General features: G+C 37.1%; 1 protein-coding gene across 3 annotated transcripts in view; it reads right to left on the reverse strand.

Moving 5' to 3' along the window:
• Nucleotides 1–22,102, reverse strand: part of GABRA4 (gamma-aminobutyric acid type A receptor subunit alpha4) — a 78,516-nt gene that overhangs the window by 56,100 nt on the left and 314 nt on the right. For all 3 annotated transcript variants that reach the window (XM_055246274.2, XM_055246273.2, XM_055246272.2), the window contains exons 2-6: nucleotides 21,610–21,728; nucleotides 7,794–7,861; nucleotides 6,189–6,409; nucleotides 5,685–5,767; nucleotides 2,816–2,959 (exon numbers count right to left, since the gene is read on the reverse strand). In XM_055246274.2, the coding sequence (XP_055102249.1) occupies nucleotides 2,816–2,959; nucleotides 5,685–5,767; nucleotides 6,189–6,409; nucleotides 7,794–7,861; nucleotides 21,610–21,728 (635 nt within the window). The remainder of the gene's footprint in view (nucleotides 1–2,815; nucleotides 2,960–5,684; nucleotides 5,768–6,188; nucleotides 6,410–7,793; nucleotides 7,862–21,609; nucleotides 21,729–22,102) is intronic.

Below are 22,102 nucleotides of genomic sequence, written 5' to 3' on the forward strand. Positions count from 1 at the left end.
TCGTATTTATATATAAATATATATAAATTTCATTCATATATAGATTTCATACACAGTCACAAGCTTAGAGAGAGGCTACCATAGTTTTAGGAAAGAGGTGAATTTCTAAATGTTCTTTATATGAAGAAAAATATAGACGTGTATAACATACAGACATATATAACACCCCTGAGTTCAAGCATGTTTTACTGGCATTTAGATGAAAACCTGAAAAACTAATAAGTATAATAAACCATAAGGTTTCTGGTAGCTGTTGATAAGTGTTTTTACTGTTACATCTGAAAAGAATATGTGAAGAAAGTTATCTAGGAAGCCGTGGCCTTATTCACAAACCCTGAGGACAGCATTTGGAAACCTCACATGCTACGATGTGTTCTAAATCCCACTTGCAGACTGGAAAATAAATGCCCTTCCAAAAATAGATTTTCCTGGACAGATGAGAGGCAAAGTGCCGTGTTAGAAAGCTACTGTATTGTTTCATAATTGATGTGAAGAAGGTTTCCTCAAAATGATAACAGTCATGACAGGTGTCATAAAGATAAAAGTCATGGAAATTTAGGAGAGAGGAGGAGTGCCATTGATTTTATGACAAAGACAGTGTGTGACTTATACAAAGCAGTTTAAATAGAAGAGACAGTGGGCTAAATTCCTTTTTTAAAACAAAGGCTTATGTATTAATTTTATTTATCCATAATAAATTTCCATTTTATCTTATTTATGTTTAATTTTTAACCAATTTTTGAGGTATGATTGACATACAAAAAATTGTACATATTTAGTGTATACAACTTGATGAGTTTGGAGATAAGTATACACTCATTAATCTATCACCACAATCTATGCCACAAATATATACATCACCCCCAAAAGTTCCCTCCTTCTTATTTATTATCTTCTGTGATAAGAACATTTGAGATCTATTCTCTCAGCAAATTTCTAAGTAGACAATACAGTACTGTTCACTATATGCACTCCGCTATATGGTGGATATCTAGGATTTATTCACCTTATATAACAGAAATACTATGCCCTTTGAGTAATACCTCCCTGTTTCCTCCTCCCGGAGGCCCCTGACTACCACCATTCCTCTCGCTGCCTCTGAGTTTGACTATTTTAGATTCATCATCCCTTCACAACACTGCTTTATCCATTTTTTCTTAAAACAAAAACAAAAACAAAAAACTTTGTTACCTCACATCTTTGCTCCAGATCTTAAAACTACCCATTTTCTACTAATGCAATCTTAGCATTTTATCTCGCAGTCAACACCTTTTTTTTTTTTTTTTGAGACGGAGTCTCGCTCTGTCGCCCAGGCTGGAGTGCAGTGGCGCGATCTTGGCTCACTACAAGCTCCGCCTTCGGGTTCACGCCATTCTCCTGCCTCAGCCTCTCCGAGTAGCTGGGACTACAGGCGCCCGCCACCACGCCCGGCTAATTTTTTGTATTTTTAGTAGAGAGGGGGTTTCACCGTGGTCTCGATCTCCTGACCTCGTGATCCGCCCGCCTCGGCCTCCCAAAGTGCTGGGATTACAAGCGTGAGCCACCGCGCCCGGCCCACACCTTTTAAGAACACAAACTCAGAAGTCATAACACTTCGATTTGAATTTGGGTTTTGCCAGTTATTAGCTGTATGACTTAGGCAAATACATTGTACTTAAACTTCTCATGTATAAAATAAATGTTACAGTAGTATCCACTTCATGGGATGGTTATGAGAAAAAATACATGGAAATAATTTAGAAGGGTGCCCATCAGATGGTAATTGCTGAATAAAGTTTAACTATTGCTATGGTCTAAATGTTTGTGGTCCTCAAAGTTCAGATGTTGAAACATAATAGCCAATGTAATCATAGGAGGTTGGCTTTGGGGTGTTTAAACCATGATGGTGGAGCCTTTATGAATAGAATTAGTGCCTTTATAAAAGAGGCCCCAGTGTGAGCACCCACTCCCTACACATTTGCGGTCCCCATGTGAGGACTTATTCATAGAGGGTACTATTCTGTGAACAAAGAAATGGGTCCTCATTGAACACTGAATCTGACAGCACCTCATCTTAGACTTGTCAGACTCCTGAACTGTGAGAAGTAAATTTCTGTTGTTTATGAACCACCCTATTTGTGTTGTTTTGTTACAATGGCCCAAACTAAGATAACTATCATAAAAAATATTTTTTCTGGTGATATGTGTATGTAAGGAACAGTCTTAGAACAAGCAACAATCGGCTAATTTTTCCACTAAATATGATTAAAAACTAAATTCTATAATTCTTTCTATTCACATTCCAAAAGAAAAGAGAGACCAAGAATCATAAATAATAAACATCTCCCCACTCATGTGATAACTTTAATGTGTACTCATAATATACTTTGTAATTAAGTTTTAGATTTTTGTTTACTTTCAGAAAATGAGAGAAGGTGGCACCATAAAATTGGGCAAGATAAAAGAAAATTTTTGGAAAGCCCCACAAAAATCATCAAAAACCAAAACCAGAAACAAAGCAAAGACAAAAAGCAAGATCAGACTTCCTACCACATAATTTTGTGAAAATAATTTTAACACGTTTGATTACTGGCTTTCATTTCTGAATAAGAAAACCAACTCACTTTTAGCATCTTACTAAATCAGAATTTATTTTAAACTAAAGTAAGATTATAAATATAAATAAATTATGAGCTATAACTCATGCATCAACTCTATTTCTGGAAAATGTTTGTTGTTCTCCTGAAAAAAATTAACTATTTCAATGAAAAAGTCAGGAGAAAACTCTATTGCTAACAGCAAGTAGCATATTGGCTTTAATCATTACACGTCTCACCCGTAATTGATTTGATGGTTTCACTTGATACGGTTTGCCCAATCAAATCATATTGAACTAAGCTGGAAGACTCCTTCGGAACTTCAACTGATTTCTCAGGACCTTTTGTCCAGGTATAGATCATCTCACTCTTTGGATAGGCATCTAAAAGAGAGCACAGAATGTGATTAGAGTCAATGCTCCTTTTTCATCCACATCAGTCGTCAACACTTAAAAACAGTGCTTGTTCAAGAAAGATGGAATAAATGAAAACAAAGTTCACTATAATTTAGTCACTATAATTTAGTTCACTACAATTTAGTCAAACATGTTTAAGATTTAGAAAACTAGAGATTAAGTAAATATCCTTGCAACTCAACAGTATTTATTTTTTATGCCAAATAATGGAGGAGAAGATATTAAAACTGAAGCATCTAAAATGCTACATATGCATGAATACACTTGGATGTTTGTCCATGCCAGTAGGATAAACAGTTCAAAAGCAGATATATTAAACTCCCAAAACCATACTTCTAACTCACTTCCAGGGCTTGACCAATACCATCCTAACACAGTTCTGCTATTTAGAAATGTACTATATGCTGCCTGCAATAATACAATGAGAAAACCAAACAAATCCTACTGTTAGGAGAGCTCCCCTGGGGTCGCCTGTTCCAAACTCTGCCTCTGGGCAATATCCACTGTGTTTGGGGACCATTGTACAGTGACAACTGGCTATGTTGTTTGTAAAGCTGTCCAGGGAATATAATTACACAACCAATTCTACTGCCTTTAATTTCTTACAATCAGGACATTTGCCCCTTCCATCTTCAACAAATCTCTCCCAGTGGCAATTTAAGCCCATTTTCTATTATTTGGCACTCTGTGCAAATGGAGAACAGCTGCTTGCTTACCATCTACCCACAACAGACAGCTTGGCTCACACACAGGTAAGTTCAAAAGAACCAAAATGAATTGTGTGCCAACCTCCCTCCAAACTACCCTAAAATGGCTATAGCATAGTAGGTCCTCAATGGAATCATTTAATTCTATGAAAGGAGTTGACACTTACGAGCACCTTATGAAACAAACCATGAGGCTTGTGTTGTCATTTTAGCATCATTCAGTTATATTATGTGTCAGCATTTATTTCCAGAAATATATTCACACTTCAGTAAACTGTCACAGCCTCTGTATACTATGTTCTTGTCTATGATATTGCCAATTAAGTATCCTTCCTTTGGCTACCCTACCTTGCTAGAATAACCTTTTTCTTTCCTGGTTTTTCTAATTCCTCTGAATTGTAAGCATGGGGGTTTTAAATAGTGTTTTTTTTTCCTCTTTTCAGAGTAATTAAAAATCCTTACCTGCTGAGTATGGCGTGCCTCTCTTTTTAATTCCCAATCCAAAAACATCAGCTTCCAATGTGCAATTTCTTTATTTTATACAAACCCTGATTGAACACGAACTGTGTTCAAGTCCTTCTGAAGAGAGCTTTTTCTGAGAACTAGAGGTTGGGATGATGCGGGGAGTGAAAAGGACTTCCTCTACATGAGAACTAATTTGGGTAAAATTTGAATGATTACAGCACAAATCGATTTTAATTCTGGCCCCAATGAGACCACCCTGTCTATGTATTTTTCTGCCTTTATCTTCTCTCATTAAATGATTGGTAAGAGAACATATTACTCTCTCTGGCTTCAAGTTAGCCCACTGAATATTGTGATTACTGGGGGTTATAAAAAGAATAGTGACTGCCGATTCTCGTTAAGTTAAGCAATGAGCGATGATAACAGCAGGCAACAGTTTCACAATCAGTGCGACTAAGAATCTGAAGCAATAGTAAAAGCCAGCATCTATTTTTGGTAGATTCTGATTGAATTGAAAATGTGAGGCAGACCTTAGAAAAGGCAATCACATTTTGCTGCCATCTCAGAGAAGCGAGCTTAAGGGAAGGAATCTCATATTATTTTCTATCCATTCATCTCATCCTGTTGCCTTCATTTCTACAAAATTTCCCAAACATATCCATTTCACACTTTCTCCTGTAGTACCATCCTAGTCTAAGCCACTGCCATCTTTGCTTGTACTAAAACAACAGCCTCCATTTTTTCTCTGCTGCTTCCACTCCAGCCTCTCTACCACCCATTCTCAAAAAAAAAAAAAAAAAAAAAAAAAAATCGGAAGTGGAACTGTAAAATGTCAAAGAAAGCTACACTGTTGTGTCAAACCTTCCACATGCATTCCCATAGCTTTTAGATAGAATCCAAACTCCTTAATGTGGCGTATAAGGCATTATATTATCTCAGACCACACCCCTACCATGCTTTTGCCATGCTTCAGTCACTGTTATGCTAACAGTGCTGCTTCTGTCATTTTAACCTATACTGTGTCAGGAAGCTCTGAACCTTTTATGGACTTCTTCCAAGTTTGCTATGAAGGACTCTGCTTACAATAGAATATCTATCTATCTATCTATCTATCTATCTATCTATCTATCTATCTATCATCTATCTATCTGAAGTGATACATGTTATAATTATATCAATTATATATATATAATTATCTATATAATCTGTACTTTCTGTATAACACTACTAACACGTAGAGTTCAGAGGTCCCTAAATTTCACCACTGATCACCAGCCAATTGTGACTAAGAGTACTTAGATTATCTGTATAAATAGGTTTTTGTTTGTTGTGGGGAAAGGAGGTTGTTTTTATTTCTTTATTATAAAATACTAGTTAATGAAATCTCCAGAAATAAAACCGGACAGTTTTTGTTATGGACCATGACTTAAACGTTAGATTATGAAAAATAAAATACATATGTAAATATTAGCTTGCATGAGGTAATCATAAATTCTAGCAAAATTTTTATTGTAACTTACAACTCCCGAATTTCAAAGGGCATGCATGACCATCCATGGGAAAATCCACCAATCTCATGGGACACTCCGCACTTATGGTGAGCCTATGATGGAAAATAGAATTAAATGAAATCAACCCTTTTAAAAAGTAATTATGACTTCAGATTCTAAAATAGGAAGGAAGGGAGGGAAGGAGGAAGGAAGAAGGGAGGGAAGAAAAGAAAGGAAGGGAGGGAAGAAAAGAAAGGAAGGGAGGGAAGAAAAGAAAGGAAGGGAGAGAGGAAGGGAGGGAGGCAGGGAGGGAGGCAGGGAGGGAGGGAGGCAGGGAGGGAGGGAGGGAGGAAGGGGGGAGGAAGGGGGGAGGAAGGGGGGGAGGAAGGGAGGAGGAAGGAAGGGGGGAGGAAGGAAGGGGGGGAGGAAGGAAGGGATGGAGGAAGGAAGGGAGGGAGGAAGGAAGGCAGGAAGGCAGGAAGGAAGGAAAGAAAAGAATAAAAAAGGAAGGGAAGAAGTAAAAAAACAGATTACCTCATTGTGTATAAAATAGTACCATTTCTCATAATTCTAAAAAGCTTATTTGGAGCTGTCATATTATGTGAGACAGATTTCTTTCCATTCCTGAAGAAAGTATCAGGGGTCCACACTTTCGTTACCATCATATTGTTCAATCTCAAAATTTCAATGGGGCCATCATATTTTAGTCTTTTGTCAATCCATGTCTGTCTGAAGAACACATCCATTGTGTATTCCTAGGACAATTAGTTTGGAACATATTTAAGTTGCAAATGACTACACATAAGTATGCGAAAATAATGCATTAAATTCTGTCCTCCTTCATGCTCATAAAAAAAAGACCATTCCAAATAAAATTAATAGAAGCAGGAATGATCTTGAATCAACGGAACAAAAAGATTCTCAGCAATTAGAGTATCTTTTATCCATCTTGATGCCTTCATCTTCTACATTCATGAGATAAATAAATTACCACACGTACTAATAATTTAATAATAAATTTGCTATAATTTAAGAAAACTGCCAGTACCAGGTAGTTACAATTGTGTTTTGCTTTAGACCAGATAGCAAAAATCAGTTAATGTGTAAAAAATATCATCATGCACAATTAATTATGTAATTGTAGGCATTTTAAAGACAAAGTAATATGTGTAAGATATATTTTATTTTCACAAAGTTTATTAAAATGAGTCAAATAACTCAAGGGTTTCAAATTACTAGGAGCTTTAGATCAATGAATAAACTAAAGTAAGTTTTTTGTCATGCAAACTAAATATATTTAATATAAGATAGCACAACTGTATGGATGAATTCTTCCTGACCAGCGCTTGGTATTCTAAGCTCTTAAACATGAGTGAGAAGGAGGCAGAAGGGCTGGGATGGGCAGCAAGCAATTAGATCAACATGAAATACTAAATATAATGAAAACTACAAAATAGCATATACAACTAGTTCATACTGAAAGTAATTATCACCTCTAATTTTCTCTTCCTCAATAGTTTCCTAAAGAAAAAACAGCCAGGCGCCGTGGCTCATGCCTCTAATCTCAGCACTTTGGGAGACTAAGGTGAGAGGATCACCTGAGGTCAGGAGTTCAAGACCAGCCTGACCAACATGGAGACACCCTATCTCTACTAAAAACACAAAATTAGCCAGGCGTGGTGGTGCACGCCTGCATTCCCAGCTACTTGGGAGGTTGAGGCAAGAGAATCACTTGAACCTGGGAGGTGGAGGTTGCAGTGAGCAAAGATTCCGCCATTGTACTCCAGCCTGGGCAACAAGAGCGAAACTTCATCTCAAAAAAAAAAAAGAAAGAAAGAAAAGAAAAGTAAAAACAAAAGCAAAAAAGCTACACCCTAGGTTGTGCTATAGGAACCAGTAATAGGAAAGTTCTTCTCTTTGTTTAGAATGACCCTAAATCAACAAGTACTCAAATGTTACAACTGAAATGCAAATTGAAGGAGATTCAATGTCTTACTCTTTATACATTCTTAAGTTTAATTAGGGATTCTTTGGGTTTCTGGCTTTGTGTGATTGACAACGAAATAAATATTAATTGCCTTTTTTTCTACATGTTTTCTTCAAGTCTCAAAAGGTACATTAAACTTTGAAAATACCTACCATTTCAACATCAGAAACAGGTCCAAAGCTGGTGACATATATGTCAGTTTTCACTTCTGTAACAGGACCTAACGGGTATGAAGTAAATAAGTGTGAAAAAATAATTACCAATTTTACAGGCTGGGAAGGTTAGATAATTACAGAGTAAATACACATATGATATATCATGTTTTTACAAGCATCTTAAATTTTCAGTGAGATAATGAATCTCTACAAAACAAATGTATACCAAAGTGCAATAAAACCAGAAAGCAGTGTTTACTTACAGGCAAAAAGAAACCCCAATTACTTACCAGGAACCTTGTTTCTTCAAAGATACATCACCCCTGGGCACTGTTACAACAGGCAATGCAGAGACACAAAAGCTTTTAACCTTTGTGATATTTTATAGTCCATCATCTGATTGGCCTCTATAAAGAAGTGAGCTGTTAAAAAGGGGAAATGTGGCCACAGGAGCAAAGAAGAGAAAAACCATAACAGCTGTAAGGAATGTATCCTTGGAGAGCTGAGGATACTAGTAAACAATTTTAAAAATGATTCATGTCACCTTTATCAACAAGCACACCATCCACTGCTGATTGGGATCAAAGACAAACTTTCTTACAAGTAACAGATACTTACACTCTGCCACCTACTAGCTGTGCAATCTTGTGCAAGTTATTTAACTCCTCAATAGTAGCCACCACAACCATCAGGCAAGATTTTGATAGCGATCAAATGAAATTGCTGAAATAAGATGCTCAGCAAAACGACTCTCTCATGAAAGTACTCATTCCATGTGAGGTTCCCTTTGCTTCTGACAGTGGCCACTACTGAGACTCTTTCTTGTATCTAAATAAGACTAGTTCGTAAAGAAGCACATTGGTGTTTTGGCAGAAGAGAAATGTGGGAGCATAATGACAATATGGCTGACACAGATTTTAGACAAGGGAACACAATCTGGGTTTAACACAATCTGAGTTTAGCATGAAGCTTAAAATCAGAAAGTTTGGAGTTCAAATTTGGTTCTAACATCTTATAGTAATATCATCTTCAAGTCGCATATCCTCATAGGTAAAGATATTAATGAGTATTAATTGAGATAATACTTGCAAATCATTTGTCCCAGTCTCTAGAACATAATGTGCTCAATAATGACAGTAGTCATTATTATGCATAATAATAATATAGCATTCTAATACAAACAAAAGTATAAAAATTGTTGCCCCTTGAACATAACTTCCTTAAACAATGGTTTATAGTACTGTATAGCCAGAGGCTAGATATTCCATAACTGGGAAGAATGACATCTGCTATAAAGATGAAATAATCTCTCACTTGGATTCTTGCTTGGGAAATGGGATTTATGCCAAAAAACAAAAAAAGGCAGAGAGAAATTGGTATCACTTAATGCCTTAGTTCTAAAGTTATCTTCATAAAAATGAATCTGAATATTTCTTCTTCTAAAGAATGAAGATTGATCCACACAAAGAAAGATAGCTCGAGGGAGAATGAGAAAATTCTTTATTGAATAAGTATCCTAAGAAAAATAGAGCCTTAGGCAGTATGGTAAGAGAAAAAGTCTGGATCAGGCTTATCTATCATGAGATTTAATGTTTTCAAGACTACATCTACGGAAAGCAGAAAAGTTAATTAAATTTTTATTTGAATGAAAAATTGGAGACAACAACAGCAAAACATGATAGTAATAAGCTCATTAATGTCAAATTGTTCCAGGAATAGCTAGGTAATCCAGGAAGCAGGTAATGTGTGCTGAACCCTAGAAGATAGCAATTTCACTCAAATAGGTTCAACAGTGAAACAGATCACTGTGTTAGTTTCTTAAGGACAATTGCTGGAGTATTAAAAAGCAGAAACACTATATCATTGCAAGTCAGGGCAAGTGGTGATAAGTTACTCGAATAATTAAGGTTGGTTATGTCCTGACAACTAGACTATTTGACAAGATTCTTGAGAAATCAAAAGTTACTTTGATGATCAGTTTAGGGAAGTGGTTCTGATATAGCTGTTAAAACACAGATTGTTGAACTCCGCACCTGATATGCTGATTTAGTACTAGGCATAAGGTGCGGCCTCACAATTTGCATTTCTAACAAGTTCCTAGCTGAGGCTGTTCACTTTATTCTATTTCACAGCGTTCATCTGCTTTCTAGGATAGTATTTACAACACCATGTGCTATAAAATGTTAATATCATAGGTATTTCAGGGGAATGAGGAGTCTAGGAGAGAAAAGAATTAGGCCAATGATATTTCTCTTTATACATTTATTTTAAAGTGTGTGGGTGTATGTTAATTCTTATAGTTCTATAGTTACAATGATTCCATGACAATAACGAACATTTTCCAATTCTTGCGTGACATGCTATTTTCTCAATGATTCTTGAATGTTTTATGTTCAAAATTATAACCTAAGTATTTGTGACATTCATTCTTCAGTATTTGCCTTGTATGGCCCTATGGATCTTTGAGACTGAGTGAGATCCTCAAAACATTTGATTGGTAAAGGGATTTCCTTCAGACATTCATTCAATTAGTGTTTATTGAATGAGTGCCTGTTGTGTGTTGGGTTCCCTGCTAGGCTCTGATGCTACATTGGTAAACAAGACTCAGGAATTCCCTGCCTCAAAGAGCTAAGGTGCCATTGGGGCAGTCAGAGTATGAATACAGTAGTAAAAAGATAAACTAAATGACAGAATGCTATCATTTCTAAGAGGAAAAATACAGGATGGTAAGACAGTGAGAGACTGGGAGGGTCATTCCTGATTGCAGTCACAGCTGCTTCTTCAAAGCAGTGACTTTTAAACCAAACTTGGAGAATGAGCATGAGCCATTGAAAGAGCTCGGGAAATTGGATTCCAGGCAGAAAGAACTGCAAGAGGACAAGATCAAAGACCAGAGAAGGGCTGAGTATATTCAAGGACTAGAAAGGAGGCCAGTGGGGCTGAAGCAAAGCAAGGGAGGGACAGAATGATGGGAAATAAAAGCCACAACGATAGAGTAAAAACCAGAGTACAGTGGATAGAACACCTACCCCTGAACTCATATTCTAAAAAGTGACATCTTTTAAGCAACATACTTATAATATATGCTATGGTGACTGTAGTTAAAACTACAAGGAAATTAAGTTGTAAATATATCAGTAAAAGATGGGGAGCTACATAGAGTGTTGTTATGAGCTAAATTGTATTCCCTCCAAATTCCTATGATGAAGTCCTAATTCTTGGTACCTCAGAATGTGACCGCATTTGGAGACAGAATTTTTAAAGAGACACTTAAGTTAAAATGAGGTCACTAGGGCGGCCCCTAATCCAATATCACTGTGACCATATCAGAAGTGTAGATTAGGACACAGACACACATACACACATAGCAGAGACAATGTGATCATGGAGAGAAGATGGCCATCTATAAGCCAAGGAGAGAGGACTTAGAAGAAACCAATTTTGCCTACACTTTGGTATCTCCAGAACTGTGAAAAATTAATTTCCTATTGTTTAAGCCACCCAGTCTGTGGTACTTTGTTATGGCAGCCTTAAAGAACCCAAAATTTAATCATTTTTCCTATGTTCTTTTCTGGAGCTTTCTTCTTCTGATATTCAGTCTTTCTCTGTCTTTACTTATAGGTTGTGGTAAGAAGTTTGATTTGTATCCCATAGTCATTGGGAGGCCACTGAGGGTTTGAAGTAAGGGAGTTTATATGATTAGATTCTATTTTTTACAAAATTATTCTGACAACGGTATTGACAATACATTACAGAGAAGCAAAAGTAGAAGAAGGGCTCTTCTAAGAGGCTGCCATATTGGTCAAGTTGAGAGTTGGTGATAACAGCTTGGACTAGGGATGTGGCAGTGGGGATGAAGACTGGACAGATCGAGGGGCTGGTATGCTCACAGAGTGTGGGTATTTCCCAAAGAACGATAAGCAAAGATACAATAATTACTATTTATTGAAGATGAATTATGTGCCAGGTAGGCTATTAGGTTCTTCCCATATACTATTTCATGTAATCCTCAAGACACCCTCCAAAGGCACTATCCTCATGAGAATGTTATGGATCTGGAAACTGAGTTCACAGAGATTAAATAATGTATGCAAGAGCCAGAATTCTAACCCCCTTGTATTGATCTCCAAAGCATGTGCTAGCTTTACTATACTACATCACCAATAATAAATCATTAATTACCTAAGCAAATGTGGAATTTCATATCTAGAATATAACATGCTATACCTACATTTCCTGCTTTGTTCATTAGTTTGTGAAGTATTTTCTCACAGTGCTTTTCACGCCTTAACTATTATTCTTATTACAGCATACTGCTTGGGTCTTTCTATCTGTAACAGCAAAGGCAAAATCTTAATCCTTTTTGAAGTCCCAAACTAGCACAATGCCTTGCACATATTAGGTGTTGAATAACTGTGTTTCATCATGTTCCTAATATCATCCCAGTAGTGATTTAAAAACCCATCAAAAGGAAAAATTAACAGAATTACTTTCCACAGCAGTTAAACTAAAAATATTTCAGATTTTAAGAAACTGTGTCTTATTTGTATTTGTATCCTCTGGCAGGACCAATCACAGGTTTTAAATGTAATAGGCTTCTGATAAATCAGTTGTCAGTGAATAATGGTCACTATGTAATTAAGAATAATTCATAGAGACACTTCCTCTAATACGACAGTTTAGGATGTTCAAATCAACCTTACTCAGAGTATAATTACATGGAAACCAGAGAATTTTGAGCTTGGAAGGATTTCTTCCCATAATTTGATATGCATTTGTGCAGCATTAAAGACATCTTTTATTTTAAAATTCTACTTTGTTGGTAGTAGGAATATATTTTTTAATCCTAATGGTTGACAGTCTGTAAGGTAAACAAGATGATTCAACAGTTTTTGGGAAAGAAAGAGCCAAGACCAGCAAGATCAAATTCAGGGAAATATTCCCATCTAATTAATGAGTCTAACTTGCTGGGGAAGGGGGAGGGCAATTAACAATGAATCAGATAATTTCCCAGTTTACTTAACTTTAGCAGTACAGGTATGGTTAAAGGGTGGAATCATTTTTGAAATTTCATCTCCAATAATGATGTCTAATTTGCTGCTACATCATGAGAAAACCTAGGGTGTTTTGCTGATCTTGAAACTAGTCCATCCTCATTTTCCATATTGCCTCCCGAGCCGTGCACTTGAAGAAACATTTCTAATTTTCCAGCCACCTACATCACGCATCCACCGTCATCTTACAAAATACTAGTGACATATCTCCAAAAATGAAGACACTTGAAGCGATACAACAAGGAATCCTAAGTGAAATACATTAAGAAATCTCTTTGCTTGTCATTTACAAAATATACAAATACAAGCCTTCCTGAATACTAAACACAGACAAGAGATATCCACTGATATCACTGAGAAAGCAGAAAACACTATAAAGTTCTAGAAGTTTCTTTCACTTAGAAGACATTAAAGATTAGTGCCTCCCATGTCATATAATCCATCAATCCTTGTCTACTTTGTAAATAATTACAGCCATCAAATAAATAAGAAAAGTATGAACAACAACAAAAATAAAATATGGGCAAACAATAAAAACAAGTAATTTACAGAAAAAATTATCGTAGCCAATAAAGATTGGAAAAGATATTCAACCACGTTAAAACATAGTGAGAATCAGAAAAATTCAAATCATTTCACAATAAAATGCCATTTTAAGAAATACCATTTCAAGATATATATATCTTGTGTTAAAGAGGGTATCTGGATCCTGAATGTCATGTTCATTGTAAACTGTAAATGGGAGTTGATTTTGTAAACTCATCATGAAAAATAGTTTGGCATTATCTTGTCAACTCCCACTTACACTAAGATCCAGAAAATCCATTTCTTGATATATATGCAAAAGAAACTCTTGCACATTTACAGCAGGAAATTTGGGCCAGGATATTCACAGCACCACAGTCTTGGAAACAAGCAAAAAGCCTACTGCCAACAGAGCAGATGAATAAGCTGGTTTCTATGCAATGGGAATATCACACAGCAGTCAAAATGAATGATCTATTGCAATATGCAACAATAAGAATGATTTTTAGCAATATATAATTAAGTTAAAAGCATCAAAAGATTATACATAGCAAGTTCAAAACAATTAAATATTTAAAATAAGCTTTTAAAATAAAGATAGTCAACCTAAAATGACATTCAAAGGAAAACTAAGAAACAATTTTAAAAGGACTTAAAATCATGGTTCTTTTGGACAGGGAAGACAGGAAGATAGGATGGAGGAGATCACATAGCAGAATAAGAGTTGTTCAAGTCCTCCACTTTGTGCTAGTTGGTGGTTTAACTGGTATGTTTATTATATTTTAATAAATGATTGAATAGATGAAAAAATGTATAAAAAGAAGGCTACATATGGGCCAATAATGAAAGTGCATCATATACCAGGAATTATTAATTCAGGTTTCAATTCTGTGTAACTGTGGCTTATAGAATAAATATATAAGAAAGGCTTAGATTATAAGGCAGTGATGTTTAATGATACATACAAATGCAATCAGGTGTATTTTCTCATCTAAAAGAAATCTAACAACTCAGTGAAGTATTACTCAAATATCCACCAATTTTCTAATATCCTATAATCTAGATTTTACAATGTCTATTTCAGGAAACACCAAATGCAATGGATACATCCTAACCCTAATGAAAATGTAAATATATTATAGCACCAGTATATTGTATATCTTTTTTTTTAAAACCAAGAACATAAGATAGTAAAGTTGTGCTCTGAATTCAAACTTCTCTTGTTTTCTCAAAGACGTATTTCTTTCAGCTATGCCTTCCCTCCAATCTAATGTTAAATATCCTCTACTAGATTATTCCAGTAGAAGAAAAAAAAAAGAAAGAAAAACATGTTATGTTCTAATCTTGAAAAAAGAAAGGCAAACTTTTCTCTTTCTCTTCTCTATTACATTTGAATTTCTGAAAAAAAAAAAAAACTATCAACAGTACCTCTGATTCTTCTAATTCACTCCATCATCTATCTCAATAATTTGTTTTTCATGCCTAGGGTCCACTTCCTTTTGTCAGTACCATGAGTTTTTCCTTATATACAGCATTGTTCTCACCAACTTTAAAAGTATTTTTTTCTCCCATTTTTCTACCTCCTTCCTTCCACCATCCCAATTTCTCTGCTTCCATGTACAAATGCCCAGAAAAAATCTTATTCCATTCTCTCTTGAATGCACTCAATCAGACTTTCACACCCATCATACCACCAAAACTCCTCCACCAAAACAGTCAAAACAGTGGTCAATTTTAAGTTCTTATCTTTCTTCATCTGTCAGGAGCATTTAACTAAATCAATCCCTCCTCCTTTCTTTATTTTTTCTTTCTTTATTTTTCCCCTTACATTTTACTTTAGTTTTATACACACTCCCCTGGTTTTCCTGCTACTTCACAAGCCACTCCTTTTAAGTCTTCTTGGGACAAAGATTCCTCCTCTCCTCTCTGGAGCCACCTCCTAACATTGGAGACATCAAAACTCAATATTTGTACCTCTTCCCTATCAAACTTAATCCCCTGTAATCTTTTTAGATTTCTAGCTTTAAATATCACGTATATTGACATACTCATGATCCCTGAATTTCAGGTTCATCTCTACCTGATATGTAATAGACATCTCAAAGGTACCATACCTGCATACAAATTGCTCATCTATGCCCCTGTTCTGCCTCTGGCACAGTCCTGACAACTCTATTTTTCTAGGTGTTCAAATCAAAAACTTTGGAATCAGCTTTGACACCTCCCTTTCTCTCACATCCCACGTTCTAGCTGTCGTCAGTTGACTTTAATTTCAAAATATCCAGAAGCCAACCATTTCTTATAAATTTACAAACTTCTCTGCTACCAGCTTGGTCAAAGTATCCATGATTTCTTGCCTGGTTTATTATGGAAAACCTTGCTGCATCTGCCCTTGCCTCTGACTGCCTGTTCTGAACACAAGGAGAGCCTTTTAAAATTAGTTCAGGCCTTGTCCCTGCTGTTCCAGTCACTTTTGATCTGACTCAGAGTAAAAGCACAGTCCTAATCAGCCTGCAAAGCTGTACACAACCTTGTCCTCTTATCACACTGATCCCCTTTTATGCCTCAGCCCTGCTAAACTTCACTACAGGGACCCTGACTTTCCCGCTTAACATGTTTGCACTTAGAATTCCTTCTCATTCATTAGAAGACTCCATCCCAAACGTGGTTTATGCTTTTACTTAATTACGACCAGTATTCAAATAGCACCTTCTTAGTGAAGTCTCCACTAATTATTCTACTTAAAATTACAACCCTCTTCCCTGCTTTACATTACTCTATAGCTGTTAACCAACATCTGGCACACACACTATATTTTACTTATTTCTGTTACTTATTTTCTATCTCTTCCACAGTGTGAACTTATGAGGGCAGGAAATCGTGCAGTCCTCCCCAACTTTAAATAACACCAACCTTGCCCAATTTCTCAAAATAGAAATTGAAAAGTCATTTTTTACTTCTCTCTCTTTTTTTAACATCCATATCAAGTCAATTGCCAATTCTGTGTTGAATTAAACCTCCAAAAAACTCACTTTAATCAACTTACGTATATCCATCTTTACTACATCTGCCACCTTATTCCAAGCAACCATCAACTTAAGAGAACTCAAGCCAAAGTAACAAAAGCTTCATTGGTCTCCCTGCTTCCAAGTTGCCCTACTTCCTTTTCTAAGTCTTCCTTTATGCAGACAAGATGGAGCATTTTTCACTCTAAGTCAAACCATGTCATTCCCTCCATTTAGAAAACTCCAATTGCTTCCAGGTTCACTAAGAGAATAATTTACGCTCTTTTACAGGGTCCCCAGAGACCCTATGAAACCTCGCCTCTATTTACTATCCTAACCAAATCCCATGAGATTCTTCTTGCATTCTGGCTACAGGCACACTGGACTCCTCTCACGGTCTACATCACACTAACCTATTATCTACCTTCAGACCTTTGCACTTAATTGCTTTGTTCCCTCTGAGAATTACTTTTCTCTTACTGTTTTCATGCCTGACACCTTTAGGTCTTAGCTTAAAAGACTTCCAGGAACACCAAATCTGAACTAGATCCCTCACCCATTTTTTTCCCTTTTAGCACGATATTAGATGATCCCATAGCATATTCATTTAATTATTTTATTATTTCTTTGTTATATTCATCTCTCTATAATGCTTAGCTGTAAAGTCTGTGAGGGCTCATATCAGATCAGAATGATATCTTCACAACCTTACATTGTTCCTGACATATAGTGGTCTCTCAATACAGATTGGTTTCACAAATGAATGAATGAAAGAATGGGATAAATTGGAAGAGAATGAAGCTTTATGTTGCCGAGAAGTGCTCTTTTTGTCTACGTATTTTTAAAAGTATTTCTCTATTGACATTTAATTAATAAGGCTAGCACATGACACATTAACGTTTAAATGGAGATACACATATCAGTTGAAAACATTGCAAACACAATTTGATTTTTGTGGGGAAAATATTCCAACTTAACCCAAATGCATACAATTTTCTGTGTTTTCTTCACTATTTGAAAAGTTGTTAAAGCTTTAGAATAAAAGTTCTTTTCTCACTTCTTTAGAGGAAATGTAGTTTTGCTTATTTTAAGGTCCTACTTAGTAGCAAGAAGATATGTTGAGGAAATTTGACTCTTGATAAACAGGGCAATGCAAGAACGCCTCGGAAGTGGATATAGCAATAGACCAGCTGCCTGACTAAGGTTTTAAAGATGAGGGTGTGTGTTGTTACTTTACCAGGGAGTAGCTATAGAATTGATGGGCAATTCACTGGAAATTTTCTCAGCCTCTTTTCTAACAGAGGGATGATGTCTGCCTTATCTCTTTGTGTTGTCGGAATAATCTTAGTAAATAATGTGAAATCCACTAATGTGAAGTCCTACTATGTTAGTGAATAACCTTACAAAATCGACTCAAATGCTTCATTCCCATTTCAGAGAGGTTGTGGAAGATGATTCAAAGGCAATGATCTGTATTTGGAACATTTATTATTCTAGATCATGTGGCTCAAAAGATTGAGATGCGTGAAAGGCTGTGCAACCCTTCAATAAATGGAAAATGAGTGACGGCAGGTTTCCTAAACCATTTCCTGGTAGTTAGTAAATACCTTAGCTATGCATTTTTGAGAAAGCAAATAACAGTGTTGAAAGTGAATGAGAGTTAGGGGATTATTTGCTGGCTCCTTTGTGGAAGGTTTCTCTTGTGTGCTATGTCTAGACAGGTGCAAGCTACTTCAGTATGATAGCAACTGATTTATTAGAGGTGGAAAGGACTACACCCTCTCAGAAGGCCGAAACCAGCTTCTGTCACCATGACTCCTTCCCTCTCTTCTCGCCTTTTCCCCTTTTCTTCTCCAATGAGAGAATGTAGGAGACAAGGGAGAGGAGATCTTGGAGGGATGTAAAAAAAGGAAACCATTTCAGTTCCTTTTATTTCCCTATCGCAAGCTGTGCTGCTGAGTTAAAAATATGTTATTTAGTTTCCAAATCTATTTCAACCCCTGCCTGGCCTACTGAGCAATCACAAACCACCCAATTTCAATTCAAATCTTTGCTTTTAGCTTTGTTTGAAATGGAACACAGCAAAGTTGTATAAACAGATATAAAGTAAATGTCCCACAAAGAGCAGAAGCAGGATTATAGGAACCAGGAAGTAAATTCATATTTATAGCCTACTAGTCAAAATCTGGATTGTTTTCATTTTATTTTTAAAATACCAAACTTTCCACAGAGTATCCAATGTTATTGAAGGGATCTGACTTGTGGTATCCAAGAGTCTGTGCCAATGATGAAGTTTCTCATTGTTTTCAGTGGTACACATTTACAACTTCATATAAACAGAAAACGCATTTTCTGCAAGTGAGAATCACTATTTCTCTGCCACATATGGAATACTACACATTTACAGAGAATGACCCACTTCTAAAAAGTGAATCACATTCACCACAAACATTTATCAGCAAAGCCAAGAAACAAACAAACAAACAAACAGAACCCACGTTATGCTATTTAGTAAATGTTTAAATGGTTAATCAATTGGTAATGCTGGAAGTAATGTGAATTCGACCCCTTCCCATAAAACTATAAAAATGTTTTCAGGTGGGTAATGCAGATCATTTGGCAGTGACAAATTAGATGACTAATAATGTCCTTGAGACGTTTAGTAGAATTACGATTAACCAAAACCCAGTAATGGCTCACATATATTGTTTTCACTTATGTTATTGTCAATATAATGCAATGGGAGAGAGTAGATGGTAAAAAGGATCCATCTACAATGGATCCCTTCTTCCTTTGAATTACAGCTTGCATTGTAGCCAGCTGGGCAGGTATTATTTTAACTTTCAACATTTATAATCAAACAATATAGTTTCAGTTCTAACTTTTCACTTTGATGTATGTTCTGGTATATCAATTTTCTGATGAATATTTAAACTACATAGGACTGGATACTTTTCTTATTTTTTTTCTTCACTCGAAATGTCAAGTTTAAAACATTTATGGGCAGATAAACCCTCTTTTATTGATATAATATTGCCTTAAATGGTATCACATCATCTGAACGATTCTCCACAATACTATTTTTGATCTAAAATGGTTATTTCCCAGTCACTTATGGAAGATCATGCATTGACAAATCATTCACCCCTCTTCAGATTTGCGTGAAGGCAAATGCAGTGCAGGCAACCTATCCCTGGAGAGGCAACACGAAAAGAGGCAGGAGAAACTTTCATCCTTCTCATCTATCCTTATCAGTCAACATACAAATGCTGGCCCGGCGCGACTCACGCCTATAATCCCAGCACTTTGGGAGGCCAAGGAAGGTGGATCACTTGAGGTCAGGAGTTCGAGAGCAGCCTGGCCAACATGGTGAAACCCCATCTCTACCAAAAAATATATTTTAGAAAAATTAGCCAGGTGTGGTGGCTTGCACCTGTAATCCCAGCTACTCGGGGGGCTGAGGCAGGAGAATCACTTGAATCCAGGAGCCAGAGGTTGCAGTGAGCCAAAATCACGCCATTGCACTCCAGCCTGAGTGACAGAGCGAGACTCCATCTCAAAGCAAAGAAAGAAATATACAAATGCTGAATCAATACCCTCAGTGACTTCCCATAACCTTCTCATAAAATCCAAGAAAATAATGGTTTGGAATTCAGAAGACATGATCTCATCCTATCATTGATGTAGTATGTGCCGTTATATACATCACTTTCCCTTTCTAAACCTCAGTGTCCCCATCTGTTAAATGAGACCAGATGCCAAAGAAACGCCCAACTCTACTTTATCTGCCCATAAAGGTTTAAAACTTGACATTTCAAGTGAAGGCTAGAAACTCTTTCTAGCCCCAGGCCATACTCCTACTTCCCATCACAGGCAGTCCTGCTCCCCATTCTTACTTTTTCCATTCTCCCAACATCTCATCTCCTACACACCCTCAATAGGAGGTATAAAGTTGCTCCATGCTTCTAATATTAGATGAATTAGATGATACTCATCACACAGCATCTGATACCATCCCCATCTGCATGGCTTTGTCTTTTAAATACACAGCCTGCTCTGGGTTTACATCGTTCCCCTCCTACTTACTAACTTGGAACTTGGACTAGTTACTTAACTTTCTAAGCCTCAATTTCCTTATCCGTAAAGTGGGGATGGTAATGGCTTTCAAAGCGTTGTTGTGAGGGTTAAACAGAATGGTGATGCCTACAAAATGCCTGGTATATGTGAACATTTAATTAAATAAATACAATATTACTGGTTGTTATTATTGTTACCACTTGAATGTAAGCTCCTTTAAAACAGAATCTCTGTCTTGTTCAACTCAGTTGCTGAAGGGTAATTAGTGCAGTGTACTGTAAAGAACAGGGACTTTGAGATCAAAGGACCTGGGCCAAACCTATGAATGGGGTCCTAGCAAGTCATTTGTCCTCATTGAACTGGACTGAGAAGCTGTTTGAGGTTAAGAATTGCATCTTGATATTTCTGTGGACCTAGTACCTAGCGCAAAGCTTACCACATAGATTTCCATTATATATGCCAAGGAAATATGAATATGAAAAAGAGCAACAGTGCTGTTAATGGATGTACCTCTGTTAAGTCCTTTATACCTATTTTGTTGAAGAAATCCGGCTGAAACATCTCTAACTTTAAAGTCTTAGGAGGAAAGCAAATGACACATCACCAAAAAAGAAAGGGAAAAACAAAAGCATCCTGCGGTAGAAGAGAAAAGGAAAGGACTGGGTTCCCTAGCAAGGCAGGCAGCTTCATGCCCCAGATTTGTGTCCTAGGTAGAACATTGGCCAAGGTTTTGGCATAGGCATGGACACGTGGGAGGACGAGGGACTTCGGTTCAGCTGCCTCCAGTGCAACCTGCTCTGAGCGAAGTGGCCAGGTTCAGGGAAACTATTCTCAGCGAAGAGCGGCCAGGCAGCTGAGCCCAGAGTTCCCATTTTTGACTCTTCCTCTCCAACCTCCCCCACCCAGCAGTCAGGTCCCGGGAGGTAATTAGTGTGGGGGAGAGGCAAAGCTTCTGAGGGGGCAGGGAGATGGGAAAGTACGGGTGGAGGCGGTCTTCTTGTCATAGGTCTCACCAAGAGAGGAGAGATAGAAAGAGAGAGAGATTTATTTTTGCACGTGAGGCATACCTAATGATATTCCCACAGACAGACAGACAGGAAGACCAAGAGAGGGACAGACAGGACACACTTGCGCGTTTGAAATCGTTCATACCCCCAAATCCAGGACGCAGCCTGTTGTCATAACCATCGAGCAAACTGTCCAGGATGCGGGTGAAATTTTCTGTGCACAATTTCTCCTCCTTTTGGTTCTGTCCTGGGGATTCGTTTAAACTGCAAACGAAAAAAAAAAAAAAAAAAAAAAAAAAAAAAAAACGGGGGCGGAGGAGATTATTTTAAGAATCCATCAGAGAACAGGTGCAAACAGGTTTGTTTTCTAGGGAAAGAGTCGCTTGCCCCAAGCTAAAGGAGAGGAGGTTGGGGGTTGGGATGCAGAAGACAGAAATGGTCAGGAAAAGCGCGCCCCGCCACAAGACCCCAGTGCCCACACGCCTCTTGCATCCTGCGCCCTTCGTGCTCTCCGCATCTATGCGGTCACAGAAAAGCCTGGCTTCGGCCCCTGCTTTTACAGCTGAGATGAGAAGACCTAGTCCACCCAGGGAGGAACGAGTGGCCAAAGGGGTCTGGGAGCTAGCCATTTCTCCACT

Source organism: Symphalangus syndactylus, chromosome 16 (genome assembly GCF_028878055.3).
Source record: "Symphalangus syndactylus isolate Jambi chromosome 16, NHGRI_mSymSyn1-v2.1_pri, whole genome shotgun sequence".
NCBI lineage: Eukaryota > Metazoa > Chordata > Mammalia > Primates > Hylobatidae > Symphalangus > Symphalangus syndactylus.